The sequence below is a fragment of the Carya illinoinensis genome, chromosome 2 (genome assembly GCF_018687715.1).
Source record: "Carya illinoinensis cultivar Pawnee chromosome 2, C.illinoinensisPawnee_v1, whole genome shotgun sequence".
Classification (NCBI taxonomy): Eukaryota; Viridiplantae; Streptophyta; class Magnoliopsida; order Fagales; family Juglandaceae; genus Carya; species Carya illinoinensis.
The window spans coordinates 33,127,393-33,149,947 of record NC_056753.1 but is presented as its reverse complement, the minus strand read 5'-3'; the positions used below and the strand labels follow the sequence as shown (position 1 = coordinate 33,149,947).

At 34.4% G+C, this 22,555-nt stretch overlaps 3 protein-coding genes across 3 annotated transcripts; 2 read left to right on the top strand and 1 right to left on the bottom strand.

The window, feature by feature from the left end:
* Positions 1-726: 726 nt before the first annotated feature.
* Positions 727-9,057, top strand: LOC122301091 (pleiotropic drug resistance protein 1-like). The gene is made up of 24 exons (XM_043112179.1): positions 727-1,750; positions 1,849-1,969; positions 2,052-2,140; positions 2,247-2,331; positions 2,451-2,610; positions 2,701-2,777; positions 3,065-3,118; positions 3,201-3,291; positions 3,394-3,695; positions 3,851-4,129; positions 4,216-4,532; positions 4,606-4,766; positions 4,890-4,993; positions 5,080-5,236; positions 5,316-5,414; positions 5,489-5,637; positions 5,900-6,232; positions 6,826-7,116; positions 7,205-7,288; positions 7,389-7,522; positions 7,616-7,843; positions 7,950-8,121; positions 8,213-8,467; positions 8,589-9,057. Exons 1-24 carry the CDS (start codon positions 1,425-1,427, stop codon positions 8,844-8,846), a joined length of 4,326 nt encoding a protein of 1,441 aa, XP_042968113.1. The 5' UTR covers positions 727-1,424; the 3' UTR covers positions 8,847-9,057.
* A 3,575-nt stretch (positions 9,058-12,632) lies between these two features.
* On the top strand, positions 12,633-13,946 carry LOC122295402 (probable 2-oxoglutarate-dependent dioxygenase AOP1). Its single transcript, XM_043104412.1, has 3 exons — positions 12,633-13,055; positions 13,132-13,456; positions 13,553-13,946. Exons 1-3 carry the CDS (start codon positions 12,682-12,684, stop codon positions 13,793-13,795), a joined length of 942 nt encoding a protein of 313 aa, XP_042960346.1. The 5' UTR covers positions 12,633-12,681; the 3' UTR covers positions 13,796-13,946.
* Positions 13,947-18,312: 4,366 nt separating this feature from the next.
* LOC122301087 (gibberellin 3-beta-dioxygenase 1-like) lies at positions 18,313-20,047 on the bottom strand. Its single transcript, XM_043112173.1, has 2 exons — positions 19,370-20,047; positions 18,313-19,067 (listed from the first exon to the last, which is right to left on the bottom strand). The coding sequence occupies exons 1-2, from the start codon at positions 19,861-19,863 to the stop codon at positions 18,422-18,424; spliced, it is 1,140 nt and encodes a 379-aa protein (XP_042968107.1). The 5' UTR covers positions 19,864-20,047; the 3' UTR covers positions 18,313-18,421.
* Positions 20,048-22,555: the final 2,508 nt, after the last annotated feature.

Sequence of the window (22,555 nt, the reverse complement as noted above, 5' to 3'; positions counted from 1 at the left end):
ACGGCCTCCACTTCTTGTGCAAACAAATTTTGGCAGTGTCAACGAGGATCGGCTCAATGGCATGCGTGCATATGGTATATTTGGATGAAAACTTGTGCAGCTTTTGACGAGAAACAAACACTTCATCTTGGGTCAGATATTAAACTATGAAAATTATGTCTTTTTTGGTGTGTAACCATCGTTTTCAACTAGGTAATCATCTACTTTTTAAAGATGCGTTTAGATATTGAGATGAGTTGTAGATCCTATTAAAATGTTTTTAACTTTTTTAAATTGATATGAGTTAAATTTAATTCAACAATCAAACATAATCTTAGATGTCCCGCTGTGGAGGGCAGGGCCGCCAAAATGGCTTGGATGTATTTAATAGCAGCAATTAAGCTAAGAAAATGAGCTACAGAAAGTTGTAAAGTTTTGACTTTCGAAACCATTTACTCAGCTGGGTTGCAGGCCGATGGTGCCGACCTACCTACAAAGTTCAAATAAAAACTAATGGATGCCAACTTTCTTAGCATTTTAGGCTCGCTACCTTTGAAGACTAGTTCTACCGGCATTTTGAGGCGTTATAGACGTACCTAGAGGTTCCCTCTCTACTACGCAAATGCACGAAGTGGAGGGAGGGTCTGGAGACAAGTTGGTGCTCACCCATAATTATAAATACAAGCAATAAAAAGGATAACTCGTGCGTTGCGTCTCTATTTCTTCAACATTCCTTTTGTAACGTGTATTATGAATAAAATTCAGTCTTTTTTTTGTTTTTGTTTTTGTTTTTTTTAACAAGTAAAACTCTCGAGAGCAGATCCACCTGTATGCGAGCCTTAGACCCAAATCTACCCCACGTGGGCATGGCAGGCCCCTTATGAGGGGTAGTTCAGGCCCACCCTCATTAGTTATTCAGTTGCAATAATTTTACTTTTTACAAAAAATAAAAATAAAAAATTTAAAATTAGGAGACGAATTGTATTGAGTAAAGCTTTGGGAAATAACTGACAATAAAATGTTAGTTTGAGAGGAAAATAGTTAATATTACCTTTCATTTAAACCTTAAAACATGGGCCAACTAATTCTAATGACTATTCAATCTAAAGAAATTAAGAAAAAATAAAGAAAATGTAGCGGAAAATCACACGTATAGATTAATAGAATAGGGACTTTAATTGTGCCAAATTAATTAAGTATGCTTAATTCATTACAATGGAAGTACAAGAAGTAGAAAACGTACGATTACTGCACAACTTGAAGAGGAGGAGTTTGGTAACAAATTGACAAAATTCCTTTAATTAATGTGGGTTTACTTTTGGGTCAAGATTTTAATATTAAAGCCCACTAATGAATTATCTACCTAGTGAAACTTCCGTGATTATTATTGTTGTTCGAAACCTTTTCTGTTTCTTTATTTTCTGGGGGGTGCTGGGTGTTACGTAATGGAGGGAAGTGATCTTTACGAAGTAAGAAACAGTTTCCGGGTAGACAGTTCTTCCATATGGAGGGACAAGGGTGTGCAAGTTTTCTCCACATCATTTCGACGAGAAGACGACGAGGAAGCTCTGAAATGGGCTGCACTCGAGAGACTTCCCACTTACACACGTTTGAGGAAAGGTTTACTGACTATGTCCAGTGGTCAGCCCTCTGAAATCGATGTTAAAAAGCTTGGGCTTCAAGAAAGAAAGGATCTTGTTGAGAGATTAGTCAGAGACGCCGAGGTGGATAATGAGAAGTTTCTGTTCAAGCTCAAGGAACGCATTGACAAGTAAAAGAAGACAATTTTTCTGGCCTTTTCACGTTCTTGTTTTTCATGTTTGTTCTTCTTGATTATAATGAGTATTCTCATTGTTTGATATTTCTCAGAGTTGGAATTCAGATTCCCACACTTGAAGTTAGATTCGAGCATTTAAAAGTCGAAGCAGATGTTTATGTAGGAAGCAGAGCATTGCCTTCATTTTTCAACTATCCTATCAATTTGGTGGAGGTAATAACCTGCGACATCTGTTTTATTTAATGCTTTGCTAAGATCGTATGCTTACAATTTGCTTTATCCTTTGTTTTTGAAGGGTTTCTTGACTTATCTTCATCTACTTCCAAGTAGAAAGAAACATCTGTCGATCCTTCGTGATGTTAGCGGAATCATTAGGCCTTGCAGGTTAGATGGCGGGGCTCTGTTCTAATCTTGAATTGGATTCATATTATTGAATTATTTTTATATTTATTTTTGTCTCAGCCGTCCTGATTTGATTTGAATTTGGCAGACTAACATTGATTTTAGGTCCTCCAAGTTCTGGAAAGACTACTCTTCTATTGGCTTTGGCTGGGAAGCTTGATCCGGATCTCAAGGTGAAGAAATTTCAATGCAGCTTTAGTTCTCTTCCATGAGTTAATCTGCATTCAAAATCTGTATTTTAGATCCCAACTTTATCCGTAAACTAAAAGGCAAACGTTTATTTTTCTTCAAGTTCTCTGGGAGGGTGACTTACAACGGATATGGCATGCATGAGTTTGTGCCCCAGAGGACGGCAGCCTATATTAGTCAACACGATCTCCATATGCCAGAAATGACTGTAAGAGAGACCTTGGCCTTTTCTGCAAGATGCCAAGGAGTCGGATCTCGTCATGGTTGGCTAAATATATTGCTTTTCTCCTTTTGTTTTCCAGCACATATAGATTTTCAAGTTTGACACAGTATATTATTTTGACAATCTCCAGAGTGGTTAGCAGATTTGTCAAGGAGAGAGAAAGAAGCCCATATCAAGCCTGATCCTGATATTGATGTCTTCATGAAGGTGAGCAAAGTATTGTAAAATAAGAAAACTTTAGGGATGAGAAGCATTGAAACTTTTAGCTATTTTCCGAGAACATGAAAAAAAGTAGTCATTCTGGTGTAGATGATTTCAATATTGTCATTTGGCTGGATCAAGATAGAGTTTCTTACACTGATCCTTCTATGCATGCATATCAATGTCATTGCAGCTGTGAATTATGCTTGAGTATTCACCGAAATCCGTTATGAGAAACGATAGGGATTTCTCAGTACACAAATATCTGAATTAGTCCTTGCTATTTAATTCAGGCAGCATCAATAGAAGGTCAGAAGACAAATGTGGTCACAGATTATATTATAAAGGTATCATCACTAATGTAGCAATCGGTTTTTTAATTTTCTCAGTTGTAATCCATTAATCAAATAATTGCCTTTTTACTTGAAGATTTTGGGACTAGAAGTTTGCGCAGATACCTTGGTAGGGGATGAGATGTTAAGAGGCATCTCTGGAGGACAAAAGAAGCGTGTCACAACAGGTAAAACAAAAACAAATTTTGATATCAACATATTTTTTCACTCTATCTGAATAATATTTTTCTTAGAAATATTGTAAGAAATATCTATATTTTATATCATAGGCGAAATGCTGGTTGGACCAGCAAAAGTGCTGCTCATGGATGAGATATCTAATGGGTTGGACAGCTCGACAACTTTTCAAATTGTGAACTCCCTCAGGCAATACATTCACATTCTAAATGGAACTGCTGCCATCTCGCTCCTCCAGCCAGCACCAGAGACTTTTGAACTTTTTGACGACATCATTCTCCTCTCTGATGGCCAGATTGTGTACCAGGGTCCCCGTGAGCAAGTACTCGAGTTTTTCGAATCCATGGGCTTCAAATGTCCTGAAAGAAAATGTGTAGCTGATTTTTTGCAAGAGGTAAGAACAGTGTACTTCCATCCGAACTTTCGAGACAATGGATGATTTAGCCCGTTGTAACTTTTCGTCTAATTAATCAATTATGTCATAAATGAAAATTGAACTTTTGAAACATGATACTCATTGTCTAATGCTTAATTTCTGTAAACATGAAGGTAACATCAAGAAAAGATCAGAGGCAATATTGGGCACGTAAAGATCAGCCTTACAGGTTTATCACGGTAAAGGAATTCACTGTTGCATTCCGCTCATTCCATCTGGGTAGTCAACTTGAAGAAGAACTTGCAACTCCATTCGACAAGGGCAGCAACCCGTCTATTTTACCAACCAAAAAATATGGTGTTACAAAGAAAGAACTATGGAAGGCCTGCTTCTCAAGAGAATTCTTGCTAATGAAAAGGAACTCATTCGTCTACATATTCAAGCTCGTCCAAGTGGGTAACCAACTTGTACTAATTTTATTTAGGTATTGAGTTTTTCAGTTATAGTTTCTTACATATGTCTTTCTTTCTCCTATTAGCTTTCCGTAATGGCTCTTCTTTCAATAACACTCTTTTTTCGGACGGAAATGCACCGGGACACAGCAATTGATGGGGCAATTTTCGCGGGTTCTCTGTTTTACACACTGTTTATTGTCATGTTCAATGGAATGTCAGAGCTTGGCCTGACCATTTTCAAGCTTCCTGTCTTTTACAAGCAAAGGGACTTCCAGTTCTTTCCTGCATGGGCATATGCTCTTCCTACATCTATCATCAAGATCCCTATTACATTGATCGAAGTTGCCATTTGGGTTTTTATGAGCTACTATGTCATTGGATATGACCCAGACGTCAAAAGGTAGGATTCGAAACATTCTCCCGCATACTTTTTTCAGCTTTAAACGATATCTGAATAGATCTACTTGCTGCAGGTTGTTCAAACAATACCTCGTACTTGTTCTTCTTAACCTAGTGGCTTCTGCATTATTCCGATTTATTGCGGCTGTAGGTAGGAACTTGATTGTTAGTGCCACACTTGGGTCATTTGTGCTGCTGCTGCTTTTTGCAAATGGTGGCTATGTCCTGTCACGAGGTACGAGAAGTACGCATGTTTTTCTTAAACGTCGGGACTTTCTAATGACCAAACCTATAAGAATCGTGGATATGTTCGATTCTCGGTCCAATTGATCGTCTTTGTCTTGGTTCTTCGCTGCAGAAAGTATTAAAAAATGGTGGAAATGGGGTTACTGGATATCACCATTAATGTACGGTCAGAATGCAATAGCAGTGAACGAATTCCTTGGGAAGAGTTGGAGACATGTAAATTCTTGAATTCACCCTGTTAGCATTTGTGCATTTGTCCTGTAATGAGAGAAGTCAATTCTAGTTTTACTTTGATGTTGCAGGATGTCCCCTCACTAAAGGAACCACTAGGGCTTGTGATTTTGAAAACTCGAGAGTTCTTTCCTCACGCATACTGGTATTGGATATCAGTTGGGGCACTGACTGGATTCACATTGCTATTCAACTTCCTCTATACTCTGTCTCTTACTTATCTCAACCGTGGGTAACTGTTACCTTCACTTCAATAAAGACCTTTAAAGTGAGCTTTCTGTTAACATTTTATGAAAAAATTGTGCAGCTGTTGACAAGCCTCAGGCTGTCACCTATGAAGATCCTGAGCAGAGCAGTGAAGATGATGGTGGAACTCGGAACAGCTCCAGCCTAAGCGCCAATGCTGGTGATAAATCTCAACCAACTCTCTCTCACTATTTTTTGGATAAGCCAATTCAATTAAATTTAACCGACATGTAGGTGAGGAAGATGAATTTAGGAGAGGTTCATCTGCAAAAAGAGATGCTGCTGCGAATGCCACTCATGATAAGAAAAAGGGAATGGCTCTTCCATTTGAACCATACTACCTCACCTTTGATAACATTGTCTACTCTGTTGACATGCCACAGGTAACATATGAAAAATGCTTTGGCCACAAAAGAATTTCACAAAAGTAAACACAGATTGACGTGATTTGATGTGACACATTAGATTATAAAATTATTTTTATTATAAAGTAGATCTAATGCACCACATAGAACCAATTCAATTTGTAAAATCTCTTTTTGACTGTAGTACTTCTCATTAAAGATATGATTAAGTTTTTGTAATTCAAAGCCTCCGTTTCGACTTTCAACTTAAAGGACCAAATTTGTTAAATTAAACGTGCAGGAAATGAAGAATCAGGGTGTCAATGAGGATAGATTGGTGCTTCTGAATGGAGTTAGTGGTGGTTTTAGGCCTGGAATTCTCACAGCTCTCATGGGTGTCAGTGGTGCTGGTAAAACCACTTTGATGGATGTGCTAGCCGGAAGGAAAACTGGTGGCTATATTGAAGGGAACATAAAGATTTCCGGTTACCCAAAAAAGCAAGAAACATTTGCTCGAATTTCAGGGTATTGCGAGCAAAATGATATTCACTCTCCTCATGTTACTGTCTATGAGTCCTTGATCTACTCGGCTTGGCTCCGTCTATCCAGTGAAATTGACACTGAAACCAGAAAGGTTGCTTCGTAAACCCAATTCATGCAAGCAGAAAACTAAGATGATTACAGAATTGGTTGGGAAACCTCCTTTGTGATAATAGTTGTTGGGCTAAATTGCATTATGTTGTACTTGCACTTGTCTTCTCTTGGCTTGGCTGCTACACAGAGTTCAAGCCAAGCTGACAACTTGACAAGTTAACGAGTACTTTCGAGCTCAGTGAAGCCTTTTGCATTTGTTTACTAAAGCTCTTGAATTGTCGGAGAAAGCACATTTTGCCTTTTGCCCTCCAAAGCATTGCTTTTTTATAATTTGCACTGAATAGGACATGCTGTTACAATCTAGATGGAAAGATCTTGATTGAGACTGCAAATTGCTTTAAGTGGTAGCTTGAGATGCAAATTTATGGTTAAACTTCAAAAACTGTGATGGTAGGGAGTAAAATATACTATCTCCATAAATGTTATGAGAGATCTGATTCTTGGTACCCATGTATGATAATACTAAAGCTGAGCTCAGCTTGTGTAAGTACTTAACAGTCTGATACTGAACAGAGGTTGAATCAAACACAACTACTTAAAACATCTTATCAGCCGGGAAATTTATTTTTGCAGATCTTCATTGATGAAGTCATGGAGCTGGTGGAATTGAACACATTGAAGCAAGCACTTGTTGGGTTGCCAGGTGTGAACGGTCTTTCCATTGAGCAGCGCAAGAGGTTAACCATTGCGGTGGAGCTAGTAGCAAACCCTTCTGTAATATTCATGGATGAGCCAACTTCAGGGCTAGATGCAAGAGCTGCTGCAATTGTTATGAGAACAGTTAGGAACACTGTTGACACTGGAAGAACAGTTGTCTGTACCATCCATCAGCCTAGCATGGACATTTTTGAAGCTTTTGATGAGGTGATAATTATTCATTCGTTCAAAACAGATAGCAATTTGCTTCAGTTTTCTTTATGTACTAGTATAACTCAATGAACATGGATTGCAGCTATTTCTGTTGAAGAGAGGAGGAGAAGAAATATATGTGGGACCCCTTGGTTGGCACTCTTCTTGTCTTATCGAGTATTTTGAGGTACGATGTGATGGACAATCTATTGAACATTTAAATCTGAGCTGTTAATATATATATGTATTATACCTTTAAGAACATTTATCATTGAAATTTGATCCAGGGAATCGAAGGAGTGAGTAAAATCAAAGAAGGTTATAATCCAGCAACTTGGATGTTGGAAGTAACCACGCCAGCCCAAGAAAGTGCTTTGGGAGTTGATTTTGCCGAATTGTACAAAAATTCAGAACTCTACAGGTTGTTTTAATTTCAAAACACATGATAGCATTAGGAGACTCAAATAATTAAAGACTGGTAAAGAATAATATGACTTTGTGGCATGTGTTTCAGGAGAACCAAAGTACTCGTTCAAGAAATGAGCAAACCTGCTCCTGGTTCCACTGACCTCCATTTTTCGACTAAATTCTCACAACCATTCTTCACCCAATGCGTTGCATGCTTATGGAAACAACGTTGGTCGTACTGGCGCAATCCACAATATACTGCCATAAGATTTCTTTCCACAGCCGTCATAGCCTTAATGTTTGGAACAATGTTTTGGGACCTTGGCTCCAAAAAGTGAGTCATTAGATTACGAAAACAGTTTACAGAACAAAAACAGCTATATATACATGTTACACTATTTTATCTGCATATGTTCAAGTTCTAGACATTTTACTTGCAGGACAAACCAACAAGATCTGCTTAATTCGTTGGGTTCAATGTTCACTGCCGCTCTCTTCCTTGGGGTCCAAAATTCTGGGGGTGTGCAGCCGGTAGTTTCCATTGAAAGAACAGTCTACTACAGAGAAAGAGCTGCAGGAATGTATTCAGCCTTGCCATATGCCTTAGCACAGGTAACTAGTTTTCTTATGCTACAAACTTTTTACCATTGATGCAATTCATTTAACAATGGCTCCTTCATAAGCTTTCTGTATTTCATCACAGGTCTTGGTTGAACTCCCATATATCTTTTCACAAGCTGTGGTCTATGGTGTCATAGTTTATGCATGTATGGGATTTGAAAGGAGTGCTGCTAAGTTCTTTTGGTATCTTTTCTTCATGTACTTCACCTTATTGTATTGCACCTTCTATGGGATGATGCTTGTGGGCTTGACACCCAATTACCTCATTGCTTCCATTGTTTCCACCTTTTTTTATGGAATTTGGAGCCTCTTTTGTGGATTTGTGGTCCCAAGAACTGTAAGTTTTGGCTTTTCCATAATTTGCGTCCTGAATACCCGATCTCTTTGAAGATATCCCCGACAACTAACTTCTTCTTTGATGGTTTTTTTTTTTTAAATTCACCCTGCTCAATACACAGAGGATTCCTGTGTGGTGGAGATGGTACTACTGGGCTTGTCCATTATCATGGACCTTGTATGGATTGGCTGAGACACAGTATGGTGATGTGAAAGACACACTTGATACAGGTGAAACAGTCCAAGAGTTTTTAAGAGATTATTTCGGTTTCGAACATGATTTTGTAGGAGTGGTTGCAGTTGCAATCGTTGGGTTTCCTGTGCTCTTTGCGTTCATCTTCGCCATTTCTATAAAGATTTTGAACTTCCAAAAGCGCTGATCAACATGATGCGTTTAACTAGACTGATGATTTGTGGGGAATGTATGCGTTTCCCTTCCTGCAAGAAATTAAATTTCTCCAAGAAAAAAATTTAGTTGCAAGCTTGACGTACCAAATATAATTGTAATGAATTTTAAAGTAAGGGTCAATGATTTTAGACTAAACCGGACCAGCCCACATTATCAATTATACACTTTCATTTTCTTTTGAATATGCCATGTTGGTTTTTTTTTTTTTTTTTTTTTTTTTTTTTTTAAGTTTGGGTATCAACGTAAATAGATAAATGATATTTACAGTTTTAAGATATGCAAGTGTCTTAATAAGAAATGATATTACTACTTCTCTAAAATGCAAGCATACAATCACGATATACAAAATTGGGTTGGTCATGTGATGTATTATTTTATGATGATTTAGAAGGGCACAAAGTCTTCTAAATTGACATAAAATGCCAAGTAAACAAAGTATATATAAACATTAACACACATAATAGAAGATCTCAAAAGATTCGGTAGTGGCTGTTTATGAAACTTGTGGTCCTGGTTGGTGGCCTGGCCTCAGACCACCCCTGAATCTCGTGAATACTCAATGTATTACTTATATATATAATACATCAAATCACATCAGTTTGTAGATTTATATTTGTAGAATTCTTTTGTAGTTAAAGTATGTTCCTATATGTGTGTATATATATATAACATCATGTCTTAAAAAGTGTGGAGTTTGAAATGATCTAATTAATTTGGTGCCCAAGATCTCCTCAGTATTTTTTGTCCAAATTCTATATCATGTTATTTGATCCGTTTTACATGTTTTATGATCTCTTTTTTACGTGATCTAAATCCCAAAATTGTATTTTCCAACCTTTTTTAAAATTATTATAATAAATTAATTAGATATCTACAATTGGGATTCCAACCTATCTTTTGTGTTCAATCATAAGACTCGTTTGGCAACAAAATTATTCTCAAGTGTTTTCAGATATTTTTAGATATTTCATTTTCAAATATCGCTCAAACCTAAATACTTTTTAATTTTTAATTTTTAATTTTCTTCATTTAATCAATTACCTAATCATTTTAATTTTTCTAAATTCTCAAACAAAACACAAAAAATAATACAACATTTTCAAAAAAATTTTAAAAAAAATTATATTCAAATAATGTTTTAACTTTATAATATTCTTTTTTTTTTCACATTTCTCAAAACTTAATCAAACATCTCAACTCAAATAATTTAACTAATTACTATTTACATATATTTTAAGATATTTATGTTCTTTTTAAATACTTAAGCAGTGGTCCTAGCTAGCTTAATACAAATATTTTACAATCAGCTGTACGAAATTGCGTCAATCCTGACAGAAAATTACAGAGGATCGATCTTGAATATTCATCCACAGCTACATCCATCCTGACTGATGATCTTGAGGGTATTTATATATATATATATATATAATATGAATGATCTAAATAATTATCATGCATACTCGATCTTTTTCTTGTTTTTTTTAATGGCCGTACAACTACCATGATATCATGGATGACAATTGAAGCAAAATATAAAATATATTCAATGAACCTCTCAATGTCATGCTAGCTTTAGTAACGACGACACAACAATATTATATGAAAAATTGACAATTAACGTTGTTTTGTAGTACGTACCAGACGTGTATATATATCCGATGGAGGAGATCAAGGACATTTAATTAATTTGCTAGCTAGGACAAACATCTTATTCTTTACAATTTAATTTATAGAGAAATTAAATTATTCATGCGTGGTACTGCATGCCTAATTAAAAAACATATCTATCCATATTTTATATATATATATATTTGACGTGCATATCGCAGGGCCAAAAATCTAATGGTTTGATGACATATGATCTGATTTTTTAAATGAAAAATTTAGATTTGAAACCTTCCACCCTGACTTGTAAAAAAAAAAAAAAGCAATGCTACACAACCTCCTAACCTCTTCACACCATATTTTTTTTAATATTTTTTAAGATTTTTTTTTCTTGAGTTTATTCTTTTTAAACTAATTAAATTTTTCTATTCATTATCCATATATTAAATATTTGATAAAAGAAAAAAATTAAAAAAAGTGTAACGTGTGGAGGTTGTGTATCTTTTTTCAAACAAGAAACAAGCTTTATGTAAGTCATTGTAAAAAAGTAGAAACCATTTAAAAAAAGTATAAAAAAAATTATTATTTATTAGTGAGATTCACTTTTTTACAAAAGATTTATACGAGACTTGTCGTATAAAAAATTAGAACCCAAATCTTCATAAAAAACTATTTGTACAGTATTATATATTTTATTACTTTGTTTTTTAATTACAAACTTCGATAGGAACAACTGATCAGATGAGAATTAAATGAGGAAATTAGATATTAATCGTAACTAGAAATAGAGATGAACCATTTAATTAAGGTAATTAATTCGGGAGGATATTAATTGTTTTTCTCATCTCACCGTATCTTGACAACCGACGAGCCAAATAACTAAAATGCTCCATATTTTTTTAAATGAATATCATCAATTTTACTTGGAATTGATAGAATATATTCTTGGTCCTTAATTTATCTTTTTAATTCTACTATATATATTCACTTTTACATAATTTTTACACACTCCACTAATGGAGCGGAATTCAACACTTTTTAGATATTAAAAATAAAGTGACGCAACCAATCATATCAGCAGATCAATGCATAATGAGTATGCAAAAATAACTACACATAGAGTATTTGCTATCTTGTACCCTTTCTATGGTGATCATTTATTTGACTAATGTTACATACAGTAGTAGAGTGTACAATCACTGTATAGTCGCTTTGAAAAATAGTGAGAGTTTACTATTAAAAAATTAATTTTTTTCATGTAGTTCTTATATTTATTTATTTTTTTAAAAATAATTGCACGACGTTTGCGTACTCACAACTGTAAGTATCATTTTTCCATTTATAATAAGGCTTTGCTAGATAGTGGGCGCATATATATATATATATATATGTATTAAGATCTCTAAATTTTTATTCGAACTAAGGTCCCGTTTGATTATATAGATGAGATGAGATGTTTTAAATAGTAATTAATAAAATATTATTATAATATTAATTTTGAATATTAATTTTGTATTGAGATTTGAAAAAATTAGATTGTTTATTATATTTTATATAGAAATTTAAAAAAATTGTAATGATGAGATAAAATAAAATTTTTTATTTTAATTAAACAAACAAGGCCTATGTCTTAAGGGAGAGACATATACATATAAAATAAACTCTATAATATTTATTAATTATTTAATGCTGCTCAAATATTTATTCCGATAAATATATCGTAGAGTAAAATTACATGCACGCATACACAAACGATTGATGATATATTGATTGAGCTAGCAATGCTAGTGTGAGCTAGCGCCGCCCAACTTTGACAGTTGGCATGTCCATTAGTATAAGTTTTTTATCTTTTTTTTTAATATATTTAAATATTTTTTTTTAAAAAATATATATATATATACCAATATCATAAAAGTGTCTTCTTTAATTATTAAATAAAAAAATTTGAAAAAATTAAATACATAAAGAATCAAAATGAAGCCGGCAAACGTAGGCAATACTAGCATTTTCCATCTTGATTAATGATTATTATATAGCCTCTTACTCGTTCGTCGTACTTTCATCTGAAACTCAAAAGCAGATCGAGTCGACCTGATCTCCTCTATATATATACGTAGCATGAAACTAACAAATATCTCAATCCCATATAGATCCGACTTTCAGGGAAACCTTAGAAGGAAAAAAAAAAGTAGGACTACATCATGAGCTCTGAAACACTTCCAAAGGTTCCTATTATTGACTTTTCCAACGACAAATTGAAGCCTGGAACTAATTTTTGGTCCTCGACATGCAAGGATGTTAGGCGTGCAATAGAAGAGTATGGCAGTTTCATAGCAGTGTACAATAAAGTTACAAAAGTGTTAGAAAAAGCGATTCACGATGCAGGAAAAGAGTTCTTCGATCTCCCAATAGAAACCAAAGTGAAAAACACTCCGGAGAGGACTTACCATGGCTATGTAGGCGATATCCCCGTCATCCCTTTGCATGAAAGCACAGGAATCGATAACGCAACAACCCTAGAAGGGACCCAGAAATTTACAAATCTCATGTGGCCTAATGGGAATGAGCATTTCAGGTAAAATCTCAGGTTTTCTAGTCATATATATTTAACTAGGATTATCATGTATATATTAATGATATTTCTTTGCCAGTGAAACCGTGTTTACATACTCAAAGCTGGTAGCAGAATTAGATCAAATGATACAGACAATGATTTTCGAAAGTTATGGGGTACTTGATAAGCACTTTGAATCTCACCAAGAGTCCACATATTACCTTCTGCGGCTCATGAAATATAAAGTACCTGAGACGAATGAGAGTAATATGGGTTTTCGTGCTCATACGGACAAAAGCTTCGCAGCAATAATCCAGCAACTTTATATTGACGGATTGGAGATAGAAACAAAGGACGGCAAGTGGATTACTTGTGATTTATTGCCACATTCCTTTGTTTTCTTGGCTGGAGATGTACTCATGGTATGCGCCATCCTAGCTCTTTCAATATATATATAGTATATGTATAACTTAGACCGGAGAAGAGCATTAATGTGTTTGATGTACGGGAGCATGCAGGGATGGAGCAATGGCAGAATACGTTCAGCTAGACATAGAGTGGTTCTCGACACAAAAGAAGTGAGATACTCAACGGGGCTCTTTTCGTTCAGTGAAGGAATGATACAAGTTCCTGAGGAGCTTGTCGATGAGCAACATCCACTAAGTTTCAAGTCCTTTCATCATCAAAAGTTCCTTCGTTTCTTTGAGACGGAGGAAGGCCGGAATGCCGAGAGTCCTCTCAAAGTTTACTGTGGTGTTTGAAATTTATTTTCATGTTGATCATGATCATCAACTCGATCCCTCAAGTTTAATTTGTGTACGTTGCAGTTTAATTTGCTGTTTGTAATATATATGGTACTTTCATGTTGCCATGTACTTACATGGCTAATAATATCAATATATATATATATCATGTATTGTTTGTTAGGAAAATAATAAAGTAAGAAACATATTAAATTAAATTAGGAACAAAAAAACAATGTAAGTAACATGACGACCTATTATATATATTAATAGACTAATAAACGAGGTGACCCATGCATGCATATATGATAAAATATTTAATTAATATTAAATTATGGGTACGTACGTAAGAGACAAGGATTTATAAGTAGTACTACCCATGAAATTAAGGTTGTGTTGATTTGTCATATTACTAATCAAGTATTAATATTGCGTCCTTAGATAGATCAAGGGCGTCATCGTGCATGTACACTGCTATTATATATGTATATATATATATATATAGAGAGAGAGAGAGAGAGAGAGAGAGAGAGAGAGAGAGAGAGAGATTAGGATGGGTTTGGGTGTTAAGAAGTGTTGAGGAGAGTTGTGAATAGTAATAAAAAGTAGGTGAAAAGTAATAATAAAGTAATAAATAGTAATAAAAAATAGGTAAAAAGTAATAAATAGTAGTAAAAGTAGGTAAAAATTAATAATAAATTAATGAATAGTAGTGAAAATGTTGAATTTTTCAAATATATATATAATGTACTCGTATATATATATATGATGAAAGTGGATAAACTTTTCTATCATATATATTTAGATTGAAAAATTAACATGTTTATAAGTCCGTGTGGCCGATAACTTTCCTAGTAATTATTTACATGATATAATTTAATTTTAAAAAAAATTAATCTTTACAAATCAAATTATACCGTTTAAATGATATCCTAATTTACTCGCTAACTTGATTACAAATACGCTAATTTATGCTGTGTCTAGATCATGTTCATCAAGTTTTTTGGGAAATAATCAAATGTATTTTTGGTTTTCAAAAAAATAGCATATATTTTAAAGATTTTTTAAGGACTTCATCAATAATCATAATTCCATGCGTCAACGTTAATTAATCATCCAATTAAATTTTGCGGTATTTTTAATACAATTAAATTTATTTATTTTTTCGTCTTTTGAATTTTTTGTAATATTGTCTTCAATTGATGAGTTTTACTACATATAAGTACAGTTGCACATTAATCTATATATCAATATTGATTTATTCATATTTAAAATTTAAATTAACACTATTTTTAATAAAATTTATTTTTTAATCAATCACATCATATTAATACATAAATTAATATATAATTATATTTATAATTATATTTTTCTTTAATTAATATGTACTCTTCCTTGTAAGATCGGTTAAATCACTACGAAGAAAAATCACCAATTGCGGCGATTTTTGTTTTGTAGAACAATATATTCATTTTTAGACTCTAGGGTGCCTAATCTTGATTCAAATTCCTTATTACTGAGATCTGTAGTAACTTCATTGAAATTGGTGTAGAAATTATTGACGGGTTACATCACATCATTAGAGTCTTAGACGACACACTTTTTGGTTTGTTATCATGTATCAACTTGCAATTTCCCTTGTCGTTTAGTGCAGTATCTTATTTTATATTAAAAAATAACTAATCGATTACATTAATAAATAAAAAAAAAATACGTAAAAACAATCGACTGTACAATATTTGAATTAGAAAAAGGCATGCCCGTGAAGGACAATCAAAATGTCTCAAAACAGAGCAATGATAGGATGATAGGATGGACTTGATCGTTATCTTGATCAATGGCCAACTCCTTCTAATTTAATACGGCCAAGAATTTGCATCAAGTCAAGTCAGATAATATAAAGATGATAAAAGGGCAATTTAATGCAAAGAGTTAGCATAGATATTTCCACAGAAATTTAAAAAAAAAAAAAAAAAAAAAAAGTTGTAAACTTGTGGATCGAGCATGCATATATGCTTTCAAATTCCAAGTACGACTTAGTACTATATATATGATCTTGTAAATTAAAGGGTCGTTACTCCATGTATAATTAATAATATTATTTCATGCATATATCATACACGAGGTCAAGTTCTTCAACAATCAAGATTCCATTAACATCTTAAGCTTTAGAATCTCGTGTGGTAATTTTTTAAATATTTTATCATAAATTAAAAGGAGAATTATCAAAAAATTATGACATGTGGATAGTATATAGTATAAAGATATGCATTGCATAAAAGAATGTTATAAGTTGAGTAGCAAAATATGTACTTTGGACTCTGGCAATTAAAAGCATTGTTAAGGAGTATACAAGAGTTGAAATCATCATCATCGGTAAAGTTTCACTTAGAATATATCACAAAAAACAGTGCGAGTGAGTTAAGATAAGAAAAATAAAATGTATGATGATTTTATTACGTACTCTCGACAACTTTTGATGTGTCAAAAGAAGCTTCATGGATATATGTTGAGGATTTATAAGACCAAACAGAGTGGGGTAGTAAATGAGCTTTGGATCTATTATGCGATGTGGGGTCATGATCAGAATGCTTCTAATAATATTGATGGGTGTGACCCATTTAACGTAATTATAGATTATGCAAGAAGAAATTTATATTTCTATAAGTATATATATATATATTAGCAATTTTTCTATTTTGAGGCGAAATTGACATGCAATTAAGGGTTAGTTTGGATACTAAAATATTATGAAAATATTTTAATATTATTTATTATTTTATTATTATTATTTACTTATTTTATATTATTATTCATAAAATATCTGAAATTATTTGATTGTCCAAAGTTTCAATCACAATCTAAGTGATATACTTAATAATTATAGGAGATCTAGATTTGCAAGTAAAAGAGGGAGGCCCTTGGTCCTTGATTATATATGCTTAGGAGTTGGCACTACGTGGAAGGAACTAGGGCATTGAAAAGGACAAAAGGTACCTGAATAATTTGAAAAGACATTGACTTTAGAAATCCACCGTCTTGAAATTTCTTTTGGGTGTTCAGAATTTTTTAGCTAGGGCATGCAGGCCATTAGCTGAATAGACTTGCTAAAATTAGATCAGACACTTAAGAAAAAAATAAAAAATCTAGTTTCTAATGATATGATTGGGATTGATTCTAATATTGCCTGAATTAAATTTAAACTTATTTTAATATATAAATATATTTAAATTCATTTTAAATAGATTTTATAAAAATTATTTCATCATCTTAATTCATTATTATTTATAAAGAACTCAACTCATGTTAATTCAACTCAATATCTAAACGTAATTTTAGAGCTGCAAACTTCGGCATATAGTGGATCAGTACAACACTAAGTTTTATCATATTACTAGAACAACTTATGATCAGCTTCTAACGATACATTTATAACAGCTGAAAATAGGGTTGTGGTGTGACTCTTTCGAATTCTGAAGTCCATACTAATAATAATACTTTAAGAGAAATATTTTAATTATAAAAAAAATTTATAGATTGATGTGATTTGATATGGTACATTAAATTATAAAATTATTTTTATTATAAAATAAATTTAACATAATTATATTATTTTATATATTTATTTTTATAGAATCTTTTTTATTATTACATATTTCTCTAGTAATTATTGTCGAGGACAAAAATGAGGATTCTAAATCCAGAAAGATTTTGTCCTACTCGATCAATCATGTAAGCCATAATAAGGCCAAATGAATGTGAAAGCTGTAATAGGCATCCATTCCGGTTAACTAATCCATTGGCTACGTCATAGATGAGCTCTTTATAAATTTTCTGAGAACCCCACAGATTAGGAATCTATCCAAGTCTCTCTACAGCAGATAAAGGGGCATCTTTCTACTCAATGATCAAAAAGAAAATTATACATTATCCTTTAAAATCATCTTTTAACATAGACTGAATGTTGGAACTTAGGCCGGCCGGCCAATGTCAATTAGGTGCACGTGGTTGCAGAAGCCAACATCATCTTCAGATTACAGGGCATGTAATTGTTAAAAAGCATTGAAATGACTGACATTTGTGCCTTTGGCCCTTTACAATGACGCCGAATCAATCCAAGTTTGGAAGTCAAATCAATGAAACAATCATACATAGTTTACAGTCTCGTATTGTAATATTGGTTAATTTGCTTGATATTGTTCAGTTGTCGTGTTGGGGAAAAACTATATAAAAAGGCAAAAATCGTTGAAGGGTCAAGGGAGATGACGGCCGGATTCACCAAAACCTTGAAAAGATGGTCTTTCATTAATTTAATTTTGTTTTCATAGAAAATTAACGATTATGATCTATTTATTTATTCATCACAATCAAATTCTGTCGGCTTGAATATTCAAATTCAACAACTTTTTTTCTCTATCTTTTCCATTACAAACGCATGCAAAAGATATCAAACGTTGTTTTGTTTGCATCTTTTGTATGTAATCTGGTCTAATTAACTTTATCCTCTATGGGTCTTTTTTGATAATCAACCAATGTTCCTTGACAAAATGAGATTGCTTACCAATGATAACATGGTCAAATAAAAACAGCATGAAAAACAAAAGGGTAGACATGAAAAATATATTAAAAAAAAATCAAAGCAAATTAATTTTCTGGCCATGCTTGTAGTCTCTTATGATCATTTGCGGCAACCAGTATTCCTCCATTTTGAGGGGAACAAAGCCGGACAGAGGAAAGTGCCATGTTGAAATGCTTGGCCTTGGTACCAAGGTACTCGCTCCAAGTGACTGGCCTATAAAGTGGTGGTTGACTGGGTCCTAAAAGCTTCGAAAATGGTGAGATTTCCTCACTGGCCGGTGGGCCGTACAGGTAAGCAACCGAGAGACGATGCTGGGTCCGGTTCACTACTGCCCGGTGGAGCACGCTCGGGTACGAACCGTTTGATAGTATGTGTAGGAGGTCGCCGACGTTGATGATCAGTGCACTGGGAAGTGGTGGAACCGTGACCCACCCGGTCCCTTCCCGGTGTACCTGCAATCCACTTGTGTTGTTCTGGTGGAGAATGGTGAGCAGGGTTGAATCGGTGTGCGCTGCTAGACCCATGGCTCGGTTTGGGTCCGGACAAGCCGGATATGAATTCAATTGCAAGGCACCTGATGCGTCTTTGAAGTCGGCTTTTGGGCCAGCCCATTTGACGTCTTCCTTAGAGATGCCCAACGAGCCTAGCATTAGCCACATAAGCCTCACTGCAAGCTTCTTCATCTCTCTCTCGTACTCTTCAATTATGTCGCTGAAATGAAAGAAAAAGTAAATATAATCAGAAATACCATTTATGATAGGAAATTAATTAAGATCCTAACAAACATTATGGATATGAAACTAGGCACACAGTAGCAATTATGGGTCTTATAATTGTTAGAAGCTTTGGTAATTAATTGCATTAAGAGAAGAAATGGGTTTTGTATTTAATTAGCTTTTAGTACTTCCCCACATACACACCCAAAAACAGAAGAAAGAAAGAAGAATACGACCATGAAAAAAGCAAACAAGATTAATGCGCTTTTACGCGTGCATGAGCATGTAAGATAGTACCAGAATTTGCCGTGATCTTGGGGCCAAAGTTGGCGGAATTGCTCGAATGGCGAGCCTACGATAGTATAACCCTCGGACCACATGAGCTTTGGGAAGAAGGAAGAGATCCGAGCGTGGCCATAGCCGGAGACACCATCGGGGGAACGAGCTGCTTTGAGCTTTTGATGGACGGGAAGAGAGAAAAGGCTCCGAGCAGTGCTCTCAACGTCATCAAGCAAGTTGTTGGAGATGCCATGGTTTGTAACTTGGAAGACACCCCAAGTTTTGCATGCATGGCCGATAAGGGCGAGGGCATTCGGGTCAGTAAGATCGATAACTGGCACGGAATTATCTGAGGAGCCAAATGACTGAGCACTGCTGGAATTAGGAAGCTCGTGATCCAGCAGTCCCCATGCGTAGGAGTCAGGTAATTCTTGTAGAGAGTTGAAGTCCGGGTGTTTGGGGTATAGGTGGACAGGATGGGCTCTAAAGGCATCTGATAGTCTTGAAGGCATCGTGAAAGTTGTGCCAGATCGAGGAAGACAACAAGTGAGAGAGAGAGAGAGAGAGATGTTTGTGTGCAGAAGAAATGGGTGTCGCAATCAACTATAGAAACTAGTTTGAAAGAAGTTGGAAGTAGTGGGGAACGTACAGTGGCAGAAGTACTTCATGAGCTGTGGTCGAGAACACACGGGATAACACGAATGAAGCTTGAGATATTGATAACTACGAAGCTGAGTTTATATAGAAAGCAGCAAGACTAATGCTGCCTTTTTGGCGGATCTTATCAGATCATGAATTTAATTTAATTCCTCTACTGATTTAATTTTCATAAATATCAAATTTAACTAATATCATTTGATTTTCATAATGATGAGATGATAACTACGAAGCTGAGTTTATATAAAAAGCAGCAAGACTATTACTCATGCCTTTTTAGGCGGATATTATCAAATCATGAATTTAATTTAATTCCTCTATTGATTTAATTTTCATAAATATAGAATCTATGTGGTATTATTTGATTTTCATAATGATGAGATGATAACTACGAAATTGAGTTTATATAGAAAGCAGCAAGACTAGTATTACTCATGCCTTTTTTGGCGGATATTATCGAATCATGAATTTAATTTAATTCCTTTACTGATTTAATTTTCATAAATATAGAATCTAACTAATATCTTTTGATTTTTATAATGATCAAGATATTTATTATATTTATTTTTTAGTAATGCTATATACAATTTTAGAGTATACAAGTTCTGCACATTCTCTTTATAAAAGATCTTAGAGTAAGATTCATTATTAAAAATTAATTTTTTATATAAATTTCATATTTATTCACTTTTTTCAAATGGAATGCAAAGGCCGGCTTACACATTTTAGAATTGTAAATATTATTTTACTTTATTTTTATATAATTTTCTTATAAATAATTATCCAGTCATAATTGAAGATATATACCGAATTTTCTTTCCCTTTCTCATTCTTAATTTGTTTTCATTTAAATGTCTGTTATATTTTATATTTCTTTGAAGACGGGGGAAGCTAGGGTGGATTTTTTCAAAGGTGGGATGAGATTATTAGTGTGTTGGACGGATTGGTAGTTTCTTAAAAGAGGGTTGAGTGGTGTTGACAGAAGGGGACAAGATATGAAAGGGGAGCAAGTGTTTTTGTATTGGATAGGGAAAAGAACAAAACAAGAAAGGACTATCCTGTCCTTTACAGACAACATAACTGAACCAAAGAGAGGCATCTATCTCAAACTCTCAAAAACCCCAAGAGGTATTACACGAAAGGGAAGGGCCCTCGCTCTCTCCATGTGCCTCTGTCTTGTCCTCAAGTAGAAAAACACCTAAATCAGTCACACCCCCCACCCATCCCCGACCACCCCCCTCCCCTCCAACCCCTCCCCCCCCCCCCCCCCCCCCCCCCCCCAAAAGCTCCCCCTCAATTCCTTTGATCTTTCTGAGCTATAGGACAATATCCCCCTTTACTAATTTGAATCCTAATCTTTTTCTCAAATATGGACAATGCTGGCCTGCCTTCATGTAAAGTAAATTAACGAAAATCGACTTCCCAATACAAGTTGCTTGATCTCTCTAAATTGGCGGCAGATATCTCCTCTTGAATGTATTTTGGTGCCTCGCTAGCTTGGGGGGAGCTGTCATGGCAACTTGTTAGGAGATGTTTTTGTGATCAATGGGAGTAGATCATGAAGATCGATCATGTTGAAGGGTGTTTTTGTCCAACAGCACAAGAATATAAGTGGGATGAGAACTCATGATCCTACGCTTTTCACTCAAAACATTTGGTCATTTCCAAGGAAAAAAAGTAGTAAAGTTTATTTTGGTATTTTGCGGTTAGATTTGTTTTGATCATTAGTTGTCCCATATGAACACAAGTGGGGTCCCAAAAGCCACCGATCGACCTTTCGTTACTCATCATTTTCAGATGTGTTATAAAGAGAAAAACACTGCTCAATGCGTCATTTTGTTGTTCTTTTTATTAACTCAACGCATATCGATCCTTCCACCGTCCCCTACAATTTCTCCTTTTTATCCTTGGACAATAAGTAATTAGAATGTTCAAATTTTCTTTCATGTGTGTATGGTTGCCAATGTCACACACCAATAATAGGATATGATCTTAATTTACTGATCATTCGCCTCCAATACATCATCGATCATATATATATAGGATACATGACCATCACACACACACCATGATGAGACATGGGCTGCCCCTTCCACGACTAGATGACCCACATACATGAGACATTGGCCTGTGAGCACGAGCGCATGCACATACATGCCTAATAATATCAATCTACGTACATGCATATGCAATTCACGTGGCACGACACATGGGGAGGTCGGGCAGTTAAAGACGGTTGCCAGTTACCTAGCTGTAGCAGAAACAATGATTTTGGGGTGAAGTTTTTGTCAGCTGCTCAGTATGCTGCATTCATTTTCAGCTTTCTTTTATTTCTTTGCCACATATGCATGCTGAATATTATTCTCTCTCTATATATATGGAATACCTCATGAGCCCAGCTTGAGATATTGTTTCTTCATGATATTATGTGCAAATTAGTTTATTGAAGTATAAAAGAAATACTATAAAAATCATGATTTTTTAAAGATCTAGCAAAAACATTCTCATTTCCTCGAAGAAATTAATAGAAAGTTAATTTTTCGTGAA

Excerpts from the sequence above, each read along its gene's own strand:
- LOC122301091 (XM_043112179.1), top strand. The coding sequence starts at position 1,425 with ATGGAGGGAAGTGATCTTTACGAAGTAAGAAACAGTTTCCGGGTAGAC. Across the intron at positions 4,767-4,889 it reads TGGCTATGTCCTGTCACGAG|AAAGTATTAAAAAATGGTGG; the intron begins GTACGAGAAGTA and ends TCTTCGCTGCAG. Across the intron at positions 5,237-5,315 it reads GTCTCTTACTTATCTCAACC|CTGTTGACAAGCCTCAGGCT; the intron begins GTGGGTAACTGT and ends AAAATTGTGCAG.
- LOC122295402 (XM_043104412.1), top strand. The coding sequence starts at position 12,682 with ATGAGCTCTGAAACACTTCCAAAGGTTCCTATTATTGACTTTTCCAAC. Across the intron at positions 13,056-13,131 it reads AATGGGAATGAGCATTTCAG|TGAAACCGTGTTTACATACT; the intron begins GTAAAATCTCAG and ends TTTCTTTGCCAG. Across the intron at positions 13,457-13,552 it reads TGGCTGGAGATGTACTCATG|GGATGGAGCAATGGCAGAAT; the intron begins GTATGCGCCATC and ends GGGAGCATGCAG.
- LOC122301087 (XM_043112173.1), bottom strand. The coding sequence starts at position 19,863 with ATGCCTTCAAGACTATCAGATGCCTTTAGAGCCCATCCTGTCCACCTA. Across the intron at positions 19,068-19,369 it reads CAAGATCACGGCAAATTCTG|CGACATAATTGAAGAGTACG; the intron begins GTACTATCTTAC and ends CTTTCATTTCAG.